This window comes from Thamnophis sirtalis, unplaced genomic scaffold (assembly GCF_051295495.1).
Source record: "Thamnophis sirtalis isolate CommonGarterSnake01/CBP01778 unplaced genomic scaffold, rThaSir2_p1.2 scaffold_3, whole genome shotgun sequence".
Taxonomy (NCBI): Eukaryota; Metazoa; Chordata; class Lepidosauria; order Squamata; family Natricidae; genus Thamnophis; species Thamnophis sirtalis.
Genome location: NW_028261383.1, coordinates 103354371 through 103372414, shown reverse-complemented (window position 1 = coordinate 103372414; position 18044 = coordinate 103354371). Strand labels below are relative to the sequence as shown.

General features: G+C 38.6%; 1 protein-coding gene across 4 annotated transcripts in view; it reads left to right on the top strand.

The window, feature by feature from the left end:
- SH3TC2 (SH3 domain and tetratricopeptide repeats 2) overlaps positions 1 to 18044 on the top strand; it is a 50243-nt gene that overhangs the window by 13102 nt on the left and 19097 nt on the right. For 3 of the 4 annotated variants that reach the window (XR_015695972.1, XM_014065008.2, XM_014065007.2), the window contains exons 2-9: positions 2815 to 2931; positions 7550 to 7654; positions 8898 to 9025; positions 10083 to 10188; positions 10518 to 10661; positions 11795 to 11990; positions 13179 to 13252; positions 16391 to 16586. Coding sequence is in view for 3 of the 4 variants with exons in the window: in XM_014065008.2 (XP_013920483.2) it covers positions 2815 to 2931; positions 7550 to 7654; positions 8898 to 9025; positions 10083 to 10188; positions 10518 to 10661; positions 11795 to 11990; positions 13179 to 13252; positions 16391 to 16586 (1066 nt within the window). In the remaining variant the exon portion in view is untranslated. The remainder of the gene's footprint in view (positions 1 to 2814; positions 2932 to 7549; positions 7655 to 8897; positions 9026 to 10082; positions 10189 to 10517; positions 10662 to 11794; positions 11991 to 13178; positions 13253 to 16390; positions 16587 to 18044) is intronic. The other variant, XM_014065009.2, reaches the window with a different exon arrangement.

Genomic DNA, 18044 nt, shown 5'->3' with positions numbered 1-18044 from the left:
TTGTGTTCTGAGAGGCTGCTTTGCCATAGCTAACAGAGCCCTTTGAAAGAGCTGACACAGAGGTCTGCTTTGGTCTTGTCCTGGGTCTGCTAGAGGGGAGACGACGGACTTGGGGGGTCAAATGGGCTGGTGGACACATGGGCTGCTGCTTTGGTTTCCCTTTACAGAGGAAATGTTCAAAATGGTCAACAGGTGAGCTGCCTACAACCCCACTCTTAGCAAAGCATTATGACTTTCTCCCTTTTCTGTTTGCTTTGAAGCCTTTTTTTGACAGCTCTTCACGAGTAGCTGGCAATGCCGCAGGAAAAAAAATAAATCTTACCCGCTTTCTGTTCTCCATTGTTTCCTGCCTTGTTATCAGTAATTAATGGTTGAGGGGCCTGGAAACATGCCATAAACAGGAAATACAATTTTGTAATTCAAGGCTATGAAGCCAGAGGTTTATGGCTTCCCTCATGGAAAATATGTAGCATTTCTCACTTCTACCTTTCCTGCTTGTATGTTTAAAAACGGGTACTTGATAATTTTACAATATGTATATTTAATACCCATGTAACTAAGGACTCATAAGTGGAAGAACTTGGATATGTTGAAATGTATCAGTGAGGTGCCCCATAACCAATGGATATGCAATTGCTTTTCTGTCTTTTTATGACTTTTTGGGTAATTTCTTACTATTTCTTCCCTTTTCATTCATGCTCAATATGCTTTTTCTCTTGGTTTTCCATATGCTTTTTCTCTTGGTTTTCCATATCTTCTCTCTAGTTTTGTAATATCCCTTTCAAAATGAGTCATTCCAGCTTCACACAAAATGCCATATGCTGAGACTCACATTATGGAATTATTAAATAGCAGCTGATTTTTCTCTCTTTATAGCTGCAGCACAATAATACTGCTGTTTTTCTGCTGACAGAGGATGCCTCAAATCCCTTCATTTCTTTTCAACTTTCTGCAGGATTAGCTAGAGTGAAATGTTACAACAAGAGTAATGTATTGGACTTTCTCTGTCAGCAGAGTAACTTCAAAATCAGAACAAAATAGGACCAAATTTGATGTGGGGGGGGGAAGGTGAGAGGAAGGGAGGGAGGGAGGGAAGGAAGGAAGGGAGGAAGGAAGGAAGGAAATAATTATGGCTGTAGAGAACATGTCCCCAATGCACACCAATAGAAAAAGCAATTGAATAGGGCGGCTTACAAGTGTAATAAACATTGAACATTGAACAATTGAGTAATGGCATTGAATGTTACTGATTTGTCAGTACTAAGTCTCTTCCCTTCTCATTCCCAGTCATGTTATCCAAAGTGAAGCTATTGCAAGGGATTGGAAAGAATTCCAGAAGCCTTATTCTGCAAGTTCCCCTCCCTTGTTTTTTTCTCCTAAAGCCGCTCGTGATAGCCTGAGGAAATCTTGATTGGTGATTTTTACTCTAGCTTTAATAGTAACTGTTAATATGAAAAATTCATTAACAATTCATATGAAATTATAATAAAATATTTGGCTTTGATAAGCTTATCTAATAGTTTCTACGTTGGGAGGAACATGAAACATGAAATAAGAGATATTAATCTGTGGGTTTAAATGAGTCCAATTACGTGACTTCTTTCTTTTATTTCATTCAAAGCAATGAGAAAGGATTGGATTACGTAAATACAAGTTCACAAATGCGGGGTCATCATTAATTATGCTGCCTTTTCATTGTGTGAGCTAGTTTGCAGCAGTTTGATTGCAACATCTGAATTTCTGAGAAATGTAGCTGAATACTCTGATAGTGTTCTTTCTCATGCTTGCAGTGCTGTAGTTTTCAGCAGTGGGTTGAAATTAAGCTACTGTCTGACCAATGCAGCCAGGAGCCACAACACTGTAACTTCTGAACTTAAAAGGATGTTTTATCAGGCAGACAGAGTGTTTGGTACTTAGATCCATTTCTTCAAACACTAAATGCAGAAATTCTGAATTACTTTGAATGTTATTCCCCCACCCCCAAAATACATTTAGCTTATGGATAGTCCATTCTGTTATTTTCCAAATCTTTTGGGCTGCAGTTTTTATAAACTACACTCAATATGACCAGACATGAAGGATTAAGGGAATGCAACTGGCAGCATCTAACTGACTTTCATGATTTCATAAATTAAACAAAGTTAGTACTTAGATTGGGGATTATCTGGGTAGCCAAGAGATATTGACTGGCTCAAGAAGTTTAAAAAATGGCTGGAAGAAGGCAGTAGGAAAGTAGTTCTATAACGCTAGAGGGAAAAAAACTGTTTAGGTATAATAATAAGGTATCAAGCTTAATACAAGAACATCTATACATACAATGGAAATAATCTGGATGGTCAGATTCAGAGGTGGGTTGCTCCTAGTTCAGCCTAGTTTGGCTGAACCGGTAGTAAAACCGGCAGCGACCCACCCCTAGTCAAATTGTCTGCTCACACCTAGCTCGGACTTATTCCAGATCAAATGTAAAGTAACCCAGTGTGTGAGAAATGAGAATTATCCATTAGGCTGATATCAGTGGCGAAATGTAGCATGCCGAACATTAGCATAATTTATGGAACTAGTTTCAGTTCACTTATTTAAACATTTAGTTCCCCATTTCTAGGAAGTTTGAACTAAAACAAATAAGTAACTATAGTTGACAGAGATGTATTTCCGAACTTTCAGTCAAGTACAATTAGAAAAGAGACAAATCAGATCTATTGTAACAAGGACCTGATTTCTTTCTTTTCTTTGTTTCTGGCCTAGTGAAATACACCAGTTAGCATTAACAATATTAGTTTAACCTGTATCTCATTTGCTCCATGCATTTTACAGGTGCAGAGTCAAAATCATCTTCTATCCAATCTGTACTCCTGGCCTCTTGGTCAAGTCTGCAGCATTGTCAAGCTGAAACCCCAGAAAGATGCTTCCCAGAGAAGAAGATGGCATCAGGTGCAGTTTAAAAAAAAAAAAAAAAAAAAAAGACAATCTTATTTTCAGCTTTGAAACTGTGGGTATGGTTGTGTGGGTGACTAGGATGGACTGTCATATAGAGCTTGGCCTGTAGGGGTAGAGCTGAGCCTGTAGGTAGAGCTTGCACTGTAAAATGAACTTCAGGATTTATTTCAAGGATAATTGAGCATTGAAAGAAAAGGCAACCTTTGGAAAAGATCAAAGCATTTATTGACATACTGGTAGTCCTCAATTTACAACTATAATTGAGCTTGTAAGTTGTGATGCTCATTAAGTGGGCTATTACATCCCCATACCATGTTTTATGTGCAGTTGTTAATCAAACATGGAGATAGCAAATCATTGTTCGCTGTCTGGGAAAAAAATCTTTTAAGTTGTGCCAAAGGTGCTTTTTCAGGAGGCAACTGTTTTTTCTTTGAAGATGTTTTGATTCTCATTCAAGAAGCTTCTTCAGCTCTAACAGGATAGTGGGGAATGGAAGGATCACTATCCTGTCAGACCTTAAGGAGCTTCTTGGATGAGAAGTGAAACGTCTTCAAAGGAAAAACAAGAAAGTCCAGTTGACTCCTGAAAAAGCACCTTTGGCACAACCATGACCTGGATGAGAAAGAATCTCTACAGACGATTGTAAGTTGTGGTCATGTGATCACAGGATGCTGCAAACAGCTGTAAGTAAGGGCTGTTTGTTGAGTGCCCAGAATGTGATTGGAGGGGGTAGTGGCTGTTGTAAGTTCAAATCTGGATTAGTAACTTTTTTAGAGTTCATTGTAATTTCAAACAGTCGCTAAGTGACCAGTCATAAATCGAGGACTACCTGTACATGTTAGCCCTGAATCTAGGTAGAGTAGAGTAGAGTAGAGTAGAATAGAATAGAATAGAATAGAATAGAATAACAGTTGGAAAAGACATTGGACGTCTTCTAGTCCAACCCCCTGCTTAGGCAGGAAATCCTAAATCTCTTCAGACAAATGGTTATCCAATCTCTTCTTAAAAACTTCCAGTGTTGGAACATTTACAATTTATAGAGGCAGGTTGTTCCACTGATTAATTGTTCTAACTGTCAAGTAGTTTATCTGTTTTAATTATTTCTATGGAAAGGAGGCAAGAACCTCTAAGATTGTTAAATTTCTCTCTCAGACAAGAGGTGGAAGGGAGAAACAAATTGTTTCTTTCACAAGCAACCAATTCAAGGTGCCACATGGAGTTTTCCAGGCCTTCAATTTCCCATCTGGGTGAAGGAGGGATAAATGCAACTGCCTCTAAAGGTGCTTGAAGTGCTTTGAAGAGATGGTTCCTGAAGGAGCAGGTCCTTTCTCAATGCTATAGCAGGGGTAAAGAGAGAACTGTCTGGCGGTGCATAACATGAATGCGGCAGGTACAGAGGTGGTATTCAGCAGGTTCTGACCAGTTCTGGAGAACCAATAGTGGAAATTTTGAGTAGTTAGAAGAACCAGTAAATACCACCTATGACTGGCCCTGCCCCCATCTACTCTCTGCTTCCAGAGTCCCAGCTGATGGGGAGGAAATGGGGATTTTGCAGTATCCTTCCCCTGGAGTGGGGAGGGAATGGAGATTTTACAGTATCCTTCCCCTGCCACACCCACCAAGCCATGCCACACCACCAAGCCACACCCACAGAACCGGTAGTAAAAAAATGTAAATCCCACCACTGGTCAGGTATATACAGCATGTATGCAATTGAAAAGGTTAGACCAGTAGACTTTGAATCTTGGTATTATGGTAACAACCAGCTCGCTGTTATCATAAGCTCACAATGTACTCCTAGGTGTTTCTAACTCTGATGGCAAAGAAAGATTCCTTATCCCTGAGTTAATCAAAGTCCAATGGCAAGTTGGGGCATTTCCTTCTATGTAAAATATGTTATTGCTGTGGCTATATATTGGCTATATTTATGTTCTAGGAACCATCATTTCTCACAGTCCATGGTGCAGAATGACTTCAATTAGCAAAGTGCCTGCACCCATCATAAGGAGATTAGTGTGATAAACGCTAGAGTTATTTGGATTTACAGTAACTCTGGAAAATATGGTTACCATATAAAATCTGGCTTGTCACTTCTTCCCTTTTTGAGAAAATAAATTATTTTATTATAACAAATAAAAGTGAAGGACATGGCTATGGCGTCCCTGTTTGCAAGATCTGCCTTTGCGCTATTTGAAGTGCTTGTCAGGGTCTTAAAATTCGACCCTACATAGAGAAACTGCAAGAAAAAGCAAAATGCAGTAGGAGACTTCTTTTTAAAAAAAAAATACAACATGCTTAATATACTTTAAAGAAGCCATTATTTTTCACTTGGAACTCCAATAGAGTTTATACTTCAGAATAAATCAAATCACATTTTATGTTTATAGATGGATTAGCACAGCTGACAATGAGGAGGGGAACATTTAAGTTAACCTGCCATTGTTTACAACCCATCTACTGTATCTTGGCAGTTTTGAAGCCTTTGTCAACTATTGATGTATTCCAGAACTTTTAAATCTTATTCGACTGCTAGAACAGGTGGGAAACTGCATGGTGGTTTTAAAAGGGGGCAGCTTAGTGTTCAATAATACAATTACTGCCTAAATTCCCTCATTCTAGGAGCTTTATGGCGACGTTTGAGATGGGAATGTGGTTAGATTTTTCAATTTATAGCTATTACAGGTTATCTCAGTTTCCCCACACAATTAAGCATATAATTGTGGTAAAACAGCTGCTTTTGTTCAAGAACAATAGCATCCTGACACTCCTTTTCTCCAAGGTGGTTTCTTCAGACTCTAGTTGAGAGGCTCCAAAAAGATTAGTGTTATTCTAGAGCAGGGGTGACAAAATTAAGGCCCGCCGGGCCGGATCCAGCCCTCAGGGTGGTTAGTTCTGGCCGCCCTGGAAACAGCAAGGGACTGGCCTGCGGTGTCTCTGTCAGCAAAAACGGAGCTCAGGAGGGCTGCCCGCAGCCCTCCCGAGCTCCATTTTTGCTGGCAGAGGGTTGCAGGAAGCCGTCGCAGCCAAAAACAGAGTTTGGGAGCCCATTTTCACTGGCAAGAGCACTCGGGCCACCACAGGCACCCATGACACAAGTGACATCGAGCTGGCCATGCCCACCTTGGTCCCTCGAGGTGAAACACAACCCTGATGAGGCCCTAATTGAAATCGAGTTTGGCATCCCTGTTCTAGAGACATTTTAGTGATACCTGTTATTATATAGTGAAATAATCTCAAGGATCGCTCAGTCAATCAAGGCTTTTTTTTAAAAAAAGTAACATGTTCTGCTTTGTTTTATCAGTAACATTCTGAGTTCCAAGATTTGAGGCAGGTTAGAATAAACCATCAAAATAACTTCTGGTACTTCATATCTTTACTATAAATTTTACTGCAAAGTTGATTAACAAATTTATTAAGGAATGATTGTCCCAGATGTTTTATTCCAAGTGCTGGACACTATATAACTCCATCAATTGAACTAGCAAGGGGCAAAGTATATGTAAATGTGTTTAGAGTTACATTTCTTCCATAAGTTTTTACCCACATTCTAGTTTGCTATAAATCTGGGAATAATCTCAAAATGTATATTTAAAAGTGAATTTTCATCTGCACTAAATACTACAGAAATGTATAACTGTTCACAGACTCCATATTACCATAAATATTTTGATTCATTTAATCTTTCAAGAGCAACATTACAATAACCAGAGAAATGGGAAATTGATATCTCAAATAAAATGAGAGCCCTTCTGTTGTAGTGGTGAAGGTGCTGGCTTAAAAACCAGGAGGCTGTGAGTTCTAGTCCCTCCTTAGGCGTGAAAAACCAGCTGGGTGACTTTGGGCCACCTTCCCTTTTTCAGCCCAGCTCTTTAAAGATTAACTAATTTTATTACCCATAAAATTTCATGGGTCTCATCCACTTAATGAGATAAAGTACCCATGAATGAGGTATTTTTAGTTGGTTGGGAAGCAGGTGAAAAGTAGTCGTGAAAATAGGTAACATTGTTTTAAAGCCCCGAAAATATAGAAACAACATTCCTTAGATCATGTTAATAAATAAAATGGTGGTATTAGACCATTTTTGTCTTTAAGTCCTTAAAACAATCCTACCCATTCTCACAATTCTATTCTCTCTCGCACCTCATTTTCTGTATTTATTCTACTCATCCGATGAAATGTACTTGAGTATCAAAGAGGATTGTCAAAATAATAAATGTAGAATGTGGGAATAAATGTAAAATGTGGGAATCGATGAGGAAAGCAAAATTAAAAGTGGCCATCTGGGACGTGGGTTCAGACTTGAAATACTCATAACTTCTCTGCCTTGGTAGAGGACATACTAATGCTAACCCAATACGAAAGGGCATGATAGATTTAATTTGGGAATATAAAGTTCAATGTTTAGTCTCATCCTAGAACGTAAGTCTGGAAAAGATTTCTGAGTCACCAGGGAGCTGCAGAAATCAGTCAACATCCTTGGACTTGATTGTCCATGTATTTGTCAGTGTTTAGCATCTTCCTTTATACTCCTGTGTCCCCTTCAATAAAGCCCTACTTTACTTCCTCTAAAAAAGTTGACAGTAGTCCTTCTGCCTGCATGGTGACTTATCAGGTAACCCCAAAGAACTGGATCCAGGAAGTCATCCTGCAAAGATAGGAGAGGGCACTCTGGAAACTGAGTCCGTGTCACTGGCAGTAGGGGAAGGGTTCCCAAATGGTAAGTTTTTGTCTAATTGCTATTTTATGTTGGGAAGGAAGGAAGGAAGGGTCATTGAATTGCATTGAAACGAGCACTAGTGTTCTTTACATTGTATTGCTATTAGCAGCGTAAAAGATTAAGCTATGAAAATAGAAGGAGTGAAAGAGAATAAAACTTTCGACAGCTAATCTGTAATTCTAGATGTTAGTGCAAAAGGTATCAAGATTGCTCAAAGGATGTGCCAATTTCTTATATCAGCTGACACTTTACCAAGAGTTAAACAGTATTTAAAGTGTTTGTGTCTTTGTATGTAGAACCTATTCAGATTTTATTGACAAGTATAGGGTTTATAACCGAAACGATTGAGTTCCCACTCTGAAACATTCTCAGATAACTACTGATTTCCCTACAATAATTTGTTATGAAGTCAGCTACAGAGAAAAGATACGTGTGCTAAAAAAAAAAATATTGATGATAGAAAAATGTTGGGGAAATGAAGTGCTGTGTCTTAAATCTTGAGGGTGAAACAACTGATTTTAGAATTATATTAATCCCTTTCAGTAGATGGAAGAAACTAGAAGTCTGGATGAAAAGGAGTTATTGAGTTAGTTTGGGAAGAGTTAGCAAAGGATATTTTGCTATATTAGGCAGAACCTGGCAAGTATATTATTCTATAAAATCCTCTTAGACTTGCTAGGCTTATCAACAATGTCACCTTTTGCCTGTTGAGATCTTTTTATGCAATATTTTTCTGTTTATGTGTGAATCTTCTCTGAGAATAGAAGACCAACAGCAACATATGTAACCCATACATTCTTAGCATCCCTTCCCAGAACCATCATGAAACCTAGTTGCTATTTCAACTGCTGCACCTCAGTTGCAGTCTGTAGTTGTTTACTGCTTTCCAACTACAATTATGTCACCTAATGCAGGGATAACCAATTTGATACCTTCTAAATGTCTCAAATGGTAACTTTCGTAATCTTCAGAAACTATCTTTTAGCTGGATGCCAACCAAACCTTTTCTTTTTAAGACTCTCTAAGGATAGCTATCCTGCTTCTGTTCTCTTGCATCATTTAAAGCTATCGTGGTGGGGTTTATTGTTATGCAGCTGTAGCTACAGTTATATTTTTTTAAAATAGGCCTTCCAGTGATGAGCATTCTAGAGTCCTTATCTATTCAAAGTGATGGAAGTAAGAAAAGTTTAAAACCTATTCATTTTCTCCCATTTAATTTCCTCTCTTTCTCTTTCTCTTGAAGCAATTTCTCTCTCATTTTCTGTCAAGAGTCACTCTGCACAGGATCTCAATCTACAGCTACAAGAGGTAGCAAGAAAGAAATTATGGGCCCTGGAAAATGACGATAAAGATGTTTGTGCTGTTTTCAAGGTAAAGTGGTCATTACTATTGTTTTCAAAGGAAACTGTATTTCTGTAACTTTTTGAAAAAGCAAAATAAAACTGTGAATCAGACCTCCGGTCATCTTGCCAGAATGAAGTAACAGTTCCTCAGAATCTTAAGTATAATCTTTCGCTGATGTACTGCCTACAATACCTTTAATTGGAAATACTGAAGATTGAACCACATGCAAAGCATATGTTATTGTACAGCTGTATGGCATCTGCTCATATTGTTTTGCATGGCTGCATACCCACAAGAGAGGCTGGAATATTACCATCTCCATTTATTATTTATTGCTAAGAGGCATTGTGAGTGCATAAAATGTGAAAATCAAACTATCAACCAGCCTCTGACCTATAAAATCAAATGCTATCTGTAATCACACATACACACACATAGCCTTTTCCTCTCTGTCTCAAAACATGCTGTGTGATAGCTTGGCTAAAACTGCATTACGCCCAAATTATAGATGTGTACTTCATGCCTGTGCAAATTTTAATCTAGATACTTGGCCACAATTTAAATGCTGCAAAATGTTTTAGGATGATTTTATTTACATGCATTAACAACTTAAATATGCATAGCCCACACATTCCTACAGTATTGATCTGTAGTGGTAGTAAAACCCCTTGGAAGAGACTCAGGGTTTTGGATGCAGGATAAAACTAAAGGAAATATAAGCTGTTTGAGTAAAAACCAACCAAGGATCATACTCAATGGACTGACTACAAAATGCTATGTTTCGGGAACAGGGATGATGGAAAAATAGGAGAATAGAATGCCATATTTTGAAGAAGATACAGCTGGCTAGTGCATGGATCCAATCGGGTTTCACACTGTATCTTGTTTTAGATCTCATATTTAAGAATGAATCCTTAATTCTTGATTAGATTTCATTGTCCCAGAGAAACTTACACCTTGTTTAAAGTTCCCATTTCCAAATGTCATGCCTATAATTTGCAAAAAACAAAAACAAAAAAACCCGATAAGACACATGCTAATATTTTATGCTAGTTAAATCTTCTCATTTTCTGTCTTTTTTCAGGAGCTGTCAGCCAGACTGGCATGCATCCAGGCACAGGAGAATCGCTTTCTACTTTCCTTCAGAACTGTGGAAGAAATCTGGAAGTTTTCCACTTATTTGGCACTTGGTAAATCACATTCCATTGACAAATGACTGGCATTCCATCAGAAGGACAGTTGTGGGAACATAACATATATTGGCCATAGTGTTAAAGCAGAACTACAGTGGATAACATGAACCACTTCTAATTTCCTTTTCAAAAACTAGTTTAATATACAATGAATGTCTCTGTAATTCAGGCACTGGAAAAACACATGCTCTGTTGTTAATGTGACTCTTTGAAAGTGGCTGACAATTTGGGTTAAATGCTGGTCTGTAATAATAAATAAATACTGCTTTGATCTTTGGGGAAAGCACATTGCAGGTTTTCATTCTTCCTTTGGTATGATGAAATAGGATATGTGGGTTGCTGCCTGGAACACCTTCTCTTCAGTCCCGAGTACTGGTTGAACTGTGCTCAAGTAGATGATACTGAGATCACTGTCACTGTTGATGAGGACTGCATGACCACCATGTATCTGGGTCTTCTCCTCCAGGAAGGTAAGAACTCTGAGTCAGAATCCAACACCCACCCACCCCCAATGCTTTTTCACTGTAAAGTAGATCTCGAAAATGACAAAGAAGAAGGATGTGTGAGAAAGATATGCAAGAAAGTATTGGATTGGAGCAGGGTTGAAATCTACTTACCTGGCTACCGGTTTGGTAGCAATGTGAGCTCGCTTCACTCCCATGTGCCACCTCCGCGCATGTGCAGGACCTTCCCGCATGTGCAAAGCATGCCTGCAAAGGTAAGCGAACAGCAAGGGGGATGGGATCTGCTGTGCCATGCAGTTTAGATGAGCTAGAAAACAGGAAATCCTGCTTTCTAGCTAATCTAAGTCCTGTGTCACAGCTGATTGTCATGAAAAACTGGATCGCCCGAACCGGTAGCATTTTTTTTACTACTGATTTGGGCGAATAGGTAGCATTTTTGCTACCGGTTCAGGCAAACCGGTCTGAACCAGTAGCATTTCACCCCTGGATTGGAGGTTAAATCTATGCATCTTCAAATATCTCTAAAACTTATTCTGGTAACAGTTAGCATCTACGCATTTACTTCCAATGTCAGGGGACCATTCCAGCAGCAGAGAACTGTCTTGTAATAATCTTGAGCTATGGCTAGGCAAAGGGTGAAGGAATTAAGTGTATATAAATAATTCCCTTCAGCTGAAACAAAGTGTTTCTGATCCTTTCTCATTGCAGATAACTTCTGTATGTAATTTTCTTTCTACTTCTTTTTTTCCCTTTCCTTTTTTGCACGTAAAAATACATTTTAAACTATTGGGAAACATTGAACTGTCTCCATGTTAGACTACAGTGAGAAAAAAGAATTTGAACCATTCAATTATTGTGTTTAAAGTGACATTGAACTATATGAGATATTCTCGCAAAGAAGAAAGCCTCTGAAATCTTTTTGAAGGGAATCCTGTGCTAGCAGATAGTTTCATGGTGGCAACACCATGACAGGAAAAAAAAATTGTTTCTGTTAGACTGTCAGCATAATCCTGGTATTACATGGAAATGGAAATGACCTGGAATAGAACTTTTAAAGATCTAAAAATGTGCAAGTGTTCTTAGGAAACTATTTGCAGAAGTTATGTTGTTTCTTTCTCTTCTCCTCCTTCTGTCCATAGGCAATTTTTTTGCCAGAGCAACACTCACTGTCCCTGCAGAGGAAGAAGAAGAGGATTTAAAGCTCCTCAAGAATGAATTAGTCCATGTGAAAGACATTGGACATGAAACTAAGTGGGAAGGGACATCATTGTTGACCGATCAGAGAGGACTGATTCACGTCACAACTATAGAGCCATTGCCCCATCCCTTTTACCAGTAAGTAGATTGCCATGTTTACATCCAGCTGTTGTTCTGTGAGCAGTGGAGCTTGGAAAATGTGGTTGGTGGGAAGAGGGGCAAAACAGCTCTTCCCTAGCTTTTCCCTAAGTATATCTGTAGTTAAGTAAATAGTTGTTTTAGTCTGGCAAGATTCTGTCTGTAGATGAAGAACAATGAAGGAAATTGATTTTAAGTAATTCCAAGTGTCATTTTTGGTTCTTGGCAAAAGCCTTCCATGGTAAAGGGCTGGCTTATTTGAAGGACTTCCTGATATCTCTCCCATCCCAACAGATTGAACAAAATGGGCATATTCTTGTGCTGTGAATGTGCTGAGTTCACTTGTACTACTTCAAGCAAAATATAATTTTCTAACTTTGAGATTAGAATCGGCTGCTGTTTGTCATGTGTACTTAAAATCTTATTTTCAACTTCTAATTCACTTATAACTTTTGCAATAATGTTCTCATTAGAATAGTTTGCAAATTTGATTTGTGTACAAAGATGTATGTTTGTGTAATGGGAATTTGTTTTGGCTCTTCAGTTACACACTTTGTCATATTGGCCAAATGAAGATTTAGTGTGCCAGATTTAATAGTGCTGACAAGCTTTTAAAAAAAATCAAGTCTGTCAAAATGTATGTACAAGCTATATTGGAAGGTCAAATCAATATTCTTTCTACAGAACATTACATGATGCCTAGACAATCTTCTCTAGATTTACTTTGGCTTCCCTGACTGACAATATCTCTCTGACAATTATTCCTGTCATTCGCTGCCTGCCTTTTTTTTTTAAGTGTAGGAGTTGGGGATATAATTTTGTCTAAAAAGCATTTACTCTAGTATCAATCTGAAGTTCAAGATAAACTGTCTCCATCTCTAATAGCATAAGTCAAATATTTTGAAAACACTCATGAATGATCTTGATATTTGCATCTATATTTTAGCTCCAGAATCTTGATTTGTGTTGTATTTGTGTAACACTCCTTTAAGACAGGCGTCAAGGCTATTGCTATCACTATCATCATACCTTTGGGCCTTGGATTCCATGAATGAATTATAAAAGAGAAGGCATACAAAGAATCTGATGCCATAGAGCAGATCTAGTAACTAACTGTCTCCTACCTTGGACATCAGACATATATTTCCCTCAGTGAATCAGTTTGTTCATGGCTGTTTCCATTTGCAGGTGGTTTTTGAAGAATTATCCAATCAGTTGTGGCATATCCAAAGAAATCAGTGGGCCTGACTCTTTGCAGATTGGTGAGTGTAATAAAACTCAAGATCAGTTTGCTTAAAAATCATCAATTGATCACCTCCCTTTTTATTTCACTTGTCTATGTGCCACATTCATAGGACTTTCAAACAGCCATTTGTTCTCAGTGTGTATGTTTGTGTGTGTGCGTGTACTGTATGTATTTATACACACACACACACACACACATACACAAACGTGTCTCTCTGTGTATATTTATTTAAAGGAATTAAAAACAATACAAATTTTGAAAGAAAACAAAATGGAAAGAAAAATAAAAAATGCAAAGAAAAAATAGAAAAAGGGAAGGAAAGGAAAGATAAGGTGAGTTACAAAGAATCTTCCAATCTTCTTAATAGCAGTTAAAAGCACATTGTTACTTTATGCTCTGTCTCTAAGGTTACAAAACAATTTTCTTTTTTCCATAGTCTTCTTTTTCTAATCATTAAAGCTATAAATCACGAGTTCATTTTTTCTTCTTTTCTCAGCCAAAAGTCCATAAGAGGTTACACTAGAGTCATTGATTGTCCTTTCTCTAATCAAACAAGTCAATTTTGCTATCTCTGCCAATTCTGATATCTTCACCGGCCATTCTTCCCTTAAGGGTATTTTATAATCTTTCCATTTCTATACATATAATAATCTTTAAGCAGTCACCACACATAAAAGCAGTCTTTTACAATTATTTTCTAATTATCTGTCTATTAGTCTCCCAAGAAAAGTTCTGCTTTCAATTGAGTATTAATCATTAAAATTCTTTGCATCAATGTGTATTTGACCCCCAAATTTTCTGGCTTCCATTTGTTCTCCTTGTAGTAGTGCTGCTTTTGAACAGAATGAGAAGGTGATTATAACCCTGCAGGAAAGAGAGAGAGAGAGAGAGGGAGGGAGGGAGGGAGGGAGATGATTGATAGATAGATAGATGATCGATAGATGATAGATAGATAGATAGATAGATAGATGATAGATAGATAGATAGATAGATAGATAGATAGATAGATAGATAGATAGATAGATAGATAGATAGATATGGTGTGTTTATAAATAAATGGTTGGTAGTGGACTCAGAGGAAGCCTATCTGAGTGCGTGTACAATCTCTGTTCCTAACTTATCTAACACAGCATGATTATGGTGGTTACCTATTTTTTTGTAGTTTGATTCATAAAAAGGCAGAAAAAATACTGCCAAGCATGACATTTGTCTTATTTTAACTAACAAATGGAATCATTGGGAGTTTCCTTTCTATTTAGCTATTTTTAGAACATATTAGTTCAGAGTCTAAAAATATTGAGAATAATTCCCCTCCAGTTTCAAAGATCTGTAGGATGTCTGTGTTGATTTGGATTTTTAGAATGACCATCCCTGGTGCTTCTATTATTTTGTTGCTTGCTGAGACAGTGGGGAATTTCATGAATGCTTGGCCAACATTTAAAGTGCTGTATTTTTTCCCCAGGGATTTTCCAGCAATCAGTGAAAAGGGGGTTTATTTGTTCAGGACCTCACCCTGAACAGTCTTTATTTCCCTTCCTGTTTGGCAAGAAACATCTGTGTGACCAATTTAGACTGAGTTGCTCTCAGTGTTCATTAATTTGCCTTCAGTGGCATCTGGGAAAAGTCACTGATTACCAATATGAGACCAAGATACCATCCCAAGAAGATATGATATGATGGAATTTGTATTTGTATGAAGCAGGGAGGAAATAAAGGCAGTGGACTAAGTGAAAAACAGTGACGTGCGGTGAGGTTTATGGCTGGTGAGGCACTGACACAAATTTTTTTAGACTTGTGGACTTCAACTCCAAGAATTCCACAGCCAGGCATGCTCAGTTCCAATTTTAAGCAACAGCATTTGTTTTTCTCCTTTGTGAAATAAGTTTCCTTCTTTCTTTTTCTTTTTCTTCTCCCTTCCCCTCCTTCCTCCCTTTCTCCCTCCCCCCTCTCAAACACACACACACACACACACACACACACACAAACACACACACACACATACACATACACAGAAAGTTGGATTGGAGGGAGTCAGGGAGACCACAGGAGGAGGCAGGAAGCCAGTCCAAGATCCATACTGGAGCACACACACTTTCCCCCAGTCCCGGAAGGATCCAGCCCAGCTTCACTGATTACAGGTTTGAAAAGACAACGTGGCTCTGCCTGCAATCAAACTACACTTGGGGAGTGAGAGCATTTCTCTCCAGCCTTTGCCCAAAGCCCCGCACCAGGAGGATGAAGTTTGAATTCATCCCCCTCCCTCTGATCCACATGTACCTTTTCCAGCTATTTCAGAGAGGATTTCAACTCTGCTCTTGCCTGCCATCATGAAAAGAAAAAAAAGGAAAAAGGAAAAAGGCAAGAGCTGAGGTCAGGCTGAGCTAGTTGCTGCCAGAGTCACCGTGGATGACTTTGCTCAACTGTTTTAAAAAGCCTCTAAAAAAGCACCCTCTACAGGAGGAGGCAGGAGAACGACGTGCCTCATCTACGTCAGGAATTTTTTGGCTTTTAACCCTTGCTTAACTCTGCTCGAGTGATCATAAAACACCTAAAGTCAGACTAGATGAGGCACATCGTTCTCCTGCGTCCTCCTGTAGAGGGTGCTTTTTAGAGGCTTTTTTAAACAGTTAAGCACTAAGCAGAGTCATCCATGGTGACTCTGGCAGCAACTAGCTCAGCCTGACCTCAGCTCTTGCCTTTTTCCTTTTACATTTTTTTTTCTTTTCATGATGACAGTGGTGAGGCTCTGCCTCCCCTGCCTCCCCTGACTGCATGTCACTGGTGAAAAAGTAACAAAAAATGCATGACGTAGGGCAAATATTTTTCTCAATGGCTGTTCCCCCCCTCACCCACAAACCCACTGTAACAAATTGGAATGTCTTCAGAGCTTCTTATATGTCTGTGGAATAAATAACTGCCTGGTGTATATGTGTGTGTATGTGTGTGTGTGTTTGTTTTAAAAAACAGCCTGGACTTGCCTGTGAAGTCTAAGTTACTGAAGAAAACAAAAAATGCCAAGGAACACAAAGAGTTTTTGTTATCAGGCTTTGTCTACACACACACTCTCCACTGCCTCTAACCATGGTGCTGCTGTGAGAGAATGATACAATTGTTCAGCCTTCTGATGTGAGAATGCTTTCATTCTGTTTTTCAGGCCAAGGGAGGTGCACAGCCACTGAAGATCACAGAGGAAAAAGCTGGGATGAATTGAGTTACTGCAAAGGGGATATCCTAGAGGTCATCGGCTTTCTCATTCCAGGTCTCCGTTGGTTTATAGGGAAATCCACAACTAGCGGGATAATTGGCTTTGTCCAAACCAAATCAGTGCAGCTTGAGAGTTGTGAATCAATGTAAGTATGATGGGTGTTTATATAAAAACAAAAAAAAACGTAGGTAGAAACCAAGTCAGAACTCAATGACCTTCAAATCAACTAGTTAAAACATGGCATGATCCAAGTTTTTATATTTAGATGAAAAAAAAAACATGCATAGAATCCCCGGTAAAGAAATAAATATTTACTTGTTCAAATTACATGTTAAGAATTAAAAACAAAAAGAACCCAGAAACTTTTACCTGCCCTCCATTTTTTCTTGACTGTTTGTGGATGAACTAATCAGAGGTACACCGAGTTCTCTTTCTCTGTGGATTGTAAGTTTTCTCTGCTCCCAAAGCTGTATGGCACCAAGCAATCAGGATTTATTATTTGAGTTTTGTGGGCTTTTAAATTTTTTACTGCATCTTCTCATTGGCTCGAAATTGACTCAGCTTTCCATCCTTCCAAGGTCAGTAAAATAAGGACCCAGATTTTGGGTGTCAATATGCTGACTCTGTAAACCACTTAGAGACACTGTAAAGCAGGGATAGTCAACCTTTTTATACCTACTGCCCACTTTTGTATCTCTGTTAGTAGCAGAGGTGGGTTTCAAAAATTGTTCGAACCTACTCTGTGGGTGTGGCCTCCTTTGTGGGAGTGGCAGACAAGAGTGGCACTTGTCAGAACCACCTTAAATTACCTCACACACAGCACTGGCATGCATAAGAATCTGATGTAAACTTGTTTTTTTAAAAGGCATCTTTGGTTTGCGTTAAAACAACTTCAACACACGCAATGTTCTGATTGCACCACAAATGCACTAGTCATCCTTACCTTTCACAGAGGCACTGAGTTTTATAAATAGGAGCATGATAGTGTAGAATAATCATATCCAAGGATCAGTGGTGGGTTTCAAAAAAATTTGGAACCTCTTCTGTAGGTGTGGCCTGCTTTCTGGGTCCACTGGTGGAACATCTTCTAACCGGTTCGGTAGATTTGACGAAACGGTTCTACCGAATAGGTGCAAACTGGTAGGAACCCACCTCTGGTTAGTAGTAAAATTTTCTAACTGCCCACCGGTTCCACATTAATGGTGATTTATAAATTAGGCAAGTAACTTTATAAAATTTATAAAGCAGAGTTACAGCAAACCCCTACCGCCCACCATGAAAGCTGGAACGCCCACTAGTGGGCGGTAGGGACCAGGTTGACTACTACTGCTGTAAAGCACTATGGAGTGGGATCTTAAGCATTATAGCTATTTCCACCAAACTTATTAAACTCCTTTAGAATATTCAGCTTTTTATTAAAACATATGCTCTTTTTCCCCCAGTTATTCTTACATCAGCTATAAATAAGCTTGTCTCAGTTTTTGATAAATGTTACCTGTGACATAATAAGCATAAACATTCTGGTAAGCATTAGCACAATATTAGATTTCAGTTTTCATGTAGAGGAATTACACACTTATTTTATCATTCTTTGTTGAAGTCC